The 5,619-nt window shown below is 39.3% G+C and overlaps 2 protein-coding genes across 3 annotated transcripts; both read right to left on the bottom strand.

Moving 5' to 3' along the window:
- Nucleotides 1-400: 400 nt before the first annotated feature.
- Nucleotides 401-2,041, bottom strand: apnl (actinoporin-like protein). Its single transcript, XM_078269661.1, has 3 exons — nt 1,912-2,041; nt 1,304-1,429; nt 401-1,204 (listed from the first exon to the last, which is right to left on the bottom strand). Exons 2-3 carry the CDS (start codon nt 1,405-1,407, stop codon nt 748-750), a joined length of 561 nt encoding a protein of 186 aa, XP_078125787.1. The 5' UTR covers nt 1,408-1,429; nt 1,912-2,041; the 3' UTR covers nt 401-747.
- A 567-nt stretch (nt 2,042-2,608) lies between these two features.
- On the bottom strand, nt 2,609-5,016 carry LOC144530188 (uncharacterized). Of its 2 annotated transcripts, none has more exons than XM_078269663.1 (3): nt 4,876-5,016; nt 4,375-4,568; nt 2,609-3,302 (listed from the first exon to the last, which is right to left on the bottom strand). In XM_078269663.1, exons 2-3 carry the CDS (start codon nt 4,476-4,478, stop codon nt 2,873-2,875), a joined length of 534 nt encoding a protein of 177 aa, XP_078125789.1. In that variant the 5' UTR covers nt 4,479-4,568; nt 4,876-5,016; the 3' UTR covers nt 2,609-2,872. The 2 variants fall into 2 exon arrangements, with proteins under 2 accessions (XP_078125789.1, XP_078125788.1); XM_078269662.1 differs by having other exon boundaries at nt 4,375-4,498; nt 4,876-5,013.
- Nucleotides 5,017-5,619: the final 603 nt, after the last annotated feature.

The raw sequence follows: 5,619 nt of genomic DNA, 5'->3' as shown, positions 1-5,619 counted from the left end.
AGAATGTGTCAATTTTGAACAAAATGCCAACCATGTTATTAACTTTTTGCATTAGATAAACAATTTGAATATGATGCATGTTAAACCAACCTGTTTAAAATGTGTTAGATTTTCACCTGATGTTTGATGATTGATATGCTTTGATGTTGGGCAACATGAGACAGGGTGTGTCCCTATGCTGCTCTCATACAGCCCCTGCGGAAAAAAACCCCTGCTCACTTTTGTTTCTGTTCAAATCTTAATTTTGCTTCAAAATGATCCTCCCGAATCCATTGCAAACAGAGCATGCCTTGGATTGTACACATGCACAAAAAACATAATTTTGTATTAAAAACAACACCTTTCTGAACTCAATCAGCACACACACACACACACACACACACACACACACACAAATAGCTTCATCAAAAAGGTTTATTTTTATTCCTCAGAATAAGACCCTAAGTGTGTTTTATTAAGCTTGTGTGCCCTCGTCCTGCGGGTGAGTCATGCTTTGATTTTCATTTCTAAAGATGCCATTTTAAAACCGTATGCTGTAGAAACAGAGGCGTCAGCTATAAAGGTGGGTTATTGCCGCATGGATTTATAAACAAACTAAGCAGATTTACTGAGGGGTAATACCCAGGTATACAGACACATGTCAGCAACAACAAAACTGTTAATTCATGTGTGTTGACTGTATTTAAAATATAAATGATGAATTCTGCTGCTGGGACACATGACAGAAATACTGGTTAGGAGGGGTATCTAGTGAGCCTGCTGGCCCAGGGGTGTGAAGAGCTTATCCCACACCTCTACCTTCATGATGGCATTGCCCAGTGGACTCATTGTGGCCTTGATATCTAGATAGTTTCCCACATAATTGATTCCAGATCCAATGGCTTCCTCCCTGACAAACCCATGCTCCTGCTGGTTCTTCTCGTAGTACATTTCTTTGTACAAATCCTTATCACAGTTACGGCCCTTTTTATAGATACCCACTGAAAACCAGTTCTTGTACAGGTTGTAGTCCCATGGAACTGAGAACATGATGGCCAGAGTCTCAATGTGGTCGTTCTGAGTTCTCTCGAAAAGGTCGTAGGTTAGCACACCAATGCTGCCGGTTGCTTTTCCGCCGGATTTGGTGAAAGTGCAGACCTCTGTTTTTAGTGGGCGCACTGTGGGTTGAGGTGGGTTGTATGTCTCCCCATTCTCAAGGTACACCCTACACAAACAGACACATATATTCATCATTTTCTTCTGCATCTATGTAATACATTTCTAACAAGCCTGAAAAATAAAGGACAAAACAGTCAGGGCTTACCTGGGGTTGATGAGGCAGTAGTTGGTAGTGACATTTACAATTTCAATGGTAACGCTTCTCTTGCTGTTCACATCGGCTGCTACAGCTTCAGCTGACTCCGTCATGTTGGAATGGGTGTGAGATCGGCTTGTAAAACAAAGGTAATTTAGGTGTTAGGTATAACCATCTGAACCGAACGACATAGCAGCTGTGACAAGCACTTCTCTCCACTCCTAAACACACTGGGAATCATGACAATCCCCTCTGCTCTGCTGACTTGCTGTATTGGCATTACACTGACCTTCAAAAGTACACATGAACAGGCACTGGGTATGAATGATGCATTTCAAAAAGGCTATTGAGATTTCAAAAACATTTGTGAACAATCAGAGAATAACCTTAGACTCCCCGTTGCCTCATTAGTTATTACAGCACAAAGGAGCATGTGATAATGCAGTTAGAGTAAAAACTCTAGAGAAAATGATCACCCTTTTTATCAACAGATATACGATACACATCAAACAAATGCCCCATCAGGCTTCTGTATGTCTCTACAAATATCTTTTTTAATTTACATATTTATTTTGTATTTTGTAAGTCTTTTTTCCCAAATGTTGTAAGTGACCTACCTGCTGAGAACTTCTGTTGATGCTACCAAGTCCCAAAATGGGAAAAGTTACCTAGAAGGGAGGCGCCTGTATGTTTTTTTTTTTATAAACAAGAATGTATGCCATCACCCAGGAAACCCTCCCACTTGTAACACAACCCCAGTTGGACAGCACGCACCCTCTTTTAACACAGGAGAACAAATGTTCTTGTGTTTTCTCCTGTGGGATAAAACTGCCACACCCTAGCTCGTGGCAGAGTTGAACAGTTTGCAGCAGTTTCTTATTGGATACTGACCTCTTAGGTAAGCCGGGTTCATTCGCTCAGCACACTTATTTTCTCCTACAAGATTGTGGCTACATGGACTGAGGTGGTTTTGAATATCTCATTCCTGTGGTATCGTGCAACAGAGACAAAAGCAAACTGAACAAGTTGAGACAGACATCGGTGCTGGTTCTTTACTTTTATTCTTTCTTTGGTTGAAACTCTTGCATTTCAAATACCACACAAGATCCGCACACATTAGAGCAAGATGGAGAGTGTGACAGTCAGTGAAGAACAATATTATCATGCCAATTAAAAAAACATCTATGCACATATTCCATCTGGTGCTACTCATTAGAATTGGATGGATCCAGCTAAGAGATTAAAACATGATTACTGTTCATCAGTAATAATGAAAGCATACTGAGTGAAAACATAACACACACAACACAAACATTGGGTTTGAATGTTTTATTACCATTATCAATGACAAAGGGAGTGTACAATATACATTAGCCCAAGAAATAGCTAATGGGAAATCCATGAGCTGGCTGTCAGATATTGATATCTTTCAGTGGACACAAAATACAGATGACAGCAAAATCAGTCTTCCTCTCCTCTGGATGGCAACATGCAACAGTAGTCAAATCAAATGAAGTTTATTTATTTTGTTGGGTACAAAAGTAAAACAAAACAAAAAGGCAGAACACCAGCAGACTCTTAGCGACCCATTTTATCATACAGCTCCACTTTAACAATGGCTTTGCCAATAGAAGACATTGTGGCTCTCAAATCGACATATGTAGCTTTATATTCCAGTCCACAGCCGTGTGTCTCAGAGCGGATGAAGCTACTGAGATCTTTCCCATCATACAGTTGGTTGTACAGATGTTTGTCGCAGGCACGGGAATGCTCAACCACACCCACAGCCAGCTTGTTCTTGTACAGGTTGTGGTCATAGGGCACAGAGAACATGATGACCAAGCGCTCGGAGCAAACTCGGCTCTGCATATGGAACAGGTCGTAGGTCAGCAGGCCAACAGAGCCCGTGGCAGTGTTGTCATCCTTGGTAAACGAGCACACTTCGGTCTTGGTGGTGCGAACCGTAGGCTGGGGCGGGTGGTGACAGAAGCCGCTTGACATGTATACCCTATACAAGAGAGCAGGAGACAAATCCTTACCACCACTTCCCAGACTTTTGATGAAAAAAACTGAGTTTTGCAAGTTTTGTTGGAGATTGTCAGTGTACTTCTCGAGTGTTGGGCTTTCCAGGGTACCTGAACTACCTCATACTGATGGATGGAGTGTGACTGTGCAAGTACTGCTGTGGACTTCTAAGCAACAGTGAGTGTACCTGCATGCGATGTGCAATGAGGCAGTGTGTGTCACCACATGATGGATAGGTGGATGTTTTTAGCAAAGTGATGTCACACATGAAAACTACCCATCCAAGATATGGTCTGTCCTGTCACAGCTAGATAAATGTAGAAGTGTGGTAGAATCCAATAGACGTGGGTCTTTTAAATTTATTTTATTGTTTTGTTTTATTAATTTTCCCTTTATTATCAGAAGTGAATGAAACTGACAGATTTTATTGTTGAGGAATAGGCAGCGACCAAATCTAATAATGTATGATGTATGTTAAATAGATAGTATACTGACATTCACTTGCAACATCATTGAGCTTTACTTTGAATGAAGTACAGTATAACCATTAACAGACGTCTTATGCTTATGCGATCTGTGCTTTTTCTATGACTTTTAGAGAGGAAAAAGTAGTGGATACTTCATTTATTTAAAATGACTGCATACTAATGCTGTAAACCGGCATTGCAATCTCAAAGCACTTCAAAGCAGTGCATTAAGCCTTTTGAAAATGAATACTTCTCCCTGGAACCAATCGGACTTGAGTACACACAGGCCAATTGCAGAAGCTTATCTCTAAGTGCAGAAAACAATGTTCATGCAGGTGACTAAAAGACTAAGCTAACCTGCACTGAACTCTAATTTAGAGTGTTTTTTAAAGTGTTTTATCTAAAAGAAAAAAGAAAATTAAAATAATTTTTTCATAAATTGCAAATTATCTTTGCATGAGGTCATTCAGTAATTTGTACTTCAAAAAAAAACATTTCATCTTTATCCAATCCACTTTGCTCTAAGATGTTATGTTTATTTAATCACTTTTGCATGTATTAAATTGGTAAATACAGTTACAGACTTACTTGGGGTTGATGAGGCAGAAGCTACCGCTGACATTGGTTATTTCTATGGTGCAGTTTCTGTTGGTGGTAAGAGTGGCTGACACAGCTTCTGCTGTTTCTGGCATCTTGGCTGCAGGACTGAAAGCTTAGAGCAGTATATCCGCAAACAGGTCACCATTCAGCAGGTATTGTGCAGTATGGAAATGGATACTTTTCTTTTTTTTATAAAAGACATAAAGACAAGTTTTTAGTTCTTAAATCATGGCAGGTCAAAAGAAATATATAAATCTTTTATTCTTGTAAAAACAAATTACCCTTTTATAACCAAACTAAGCTAATTTCTTTACTCTGGATTACAAAACTACTGAATTTATCAGAACGCATTCTGCAGTAAAGTGCAAATAAAATGTGAATATAGCTTATATGAGAACTGTTATTAACTGAGAGTACAGGATAACCAATACACAGATTACACGTACTGTAAATTATAATCTTGCTATAAATAGAAGAAATTATATTCACCTTTTGGAGGTAAATGCACTAGTTGTGTTAGGGAGCAGAGTCAAGTTTCCTTTTTCCCAGATCCTGCAGCAAGGTGGAGAGCCTCCCCTGTGTGATTACTTCTCCACAGAGCTTGTTCCAACACAAACACAGGCGTGTCCACAGTGAAGTGAGCAGCATACACCATCCCTTATGGAAAATGATATCTCAAAAAGAGGCACTTGGGCCACCTGTGATCCCATGATCACAATATAAAGTAATGAGTTTTAATAATGCTAATTAGGTGAATCATTAAACTAATTCATATATTAACTAGACATGTGTGTGTCAGCATTTGCCTTCACATCAGACATGGGTGGTACTGATATCACCTCTGTATGTTGAACGATTAATGGCTTACGGTGAGTTTAGGAAAATGTATTTTACTTTACAAAAGTGTAACTTAATACAGCCCATTGTTGTGAAATCGTATCAGATTGTTGTAGTTTAAACCTTATTCCAATTGTTATTCTTTAGTTATTTTATTAGTTTAACTGATTTCATTACATTTTTCAATGAACTCCCCTCTTTGCTCTTATTGGACCCTTTGGAGCTCAGTTCAGTATATTTCATAAAGTTCCTTAAGGACCATTTCATATTCTGACTTGCTTAGAATGTGACCTCAATCCCTCAGGCATTGTTCAACTGATTACTTGTTGTTGCAGGTGATGGCTAGCAACAAATTCCTGAGGGAACCTCCCTGCATCAGCCACAAATTACAACACA

The sequence above is a fragment of the Sander vitreus genome, chromosome 15, assembly GCF_031162955.1.
Source record: "Sander vitreus isolate 19-12246 chromosome 15, sanVit1, whole genome shotgun sequence".
Taxonomy (NCBI): domain Eukaryota; kingdom Metazoa; phylum Chordata; class Actinopteri; order Perciformes; family Percidae; genus Sander; species Sander vitreus.
This window is presented reverse-complemented; position numbering and strand designations above follow the sequence as displayed.

What these genes read in the sequence shown, in the direction of transcription:
- apnl (XM_078269661.1), bottom strand. Translation starts at nt 1,407, where the DNA reads ATGACGGAGTCAGCTGAAGCTGTAGCAGCCGATGTGAACAGCAAGAGA. An exon ending in TACTGCCTCATCAACCCCAG is followed by an intron (nt 1,205 to 1,303) that starts GTAAGCCCTGAC and finishes CTGTTTGTGTAG; the next exon opens with GGTGTACCTTGAGAATGGGG.
- LOC144530188 (XM_078269663.1), bottom strand. Translation starts at nt 4,478, where the DNA reads ATGCCAGAAACAGCAGAAGCTGTGTCAGCCACTCTTACCACCAACAGA. An exon ending in TTCTGCCTCATCAACCCCAA is followed by an intron (nt 3,303 to 4,374) that starts GTAAGTCTGTAA and finishes TCTCTTGTATAG; the next exon opens with GGTATACATGTCAAGCGGCT.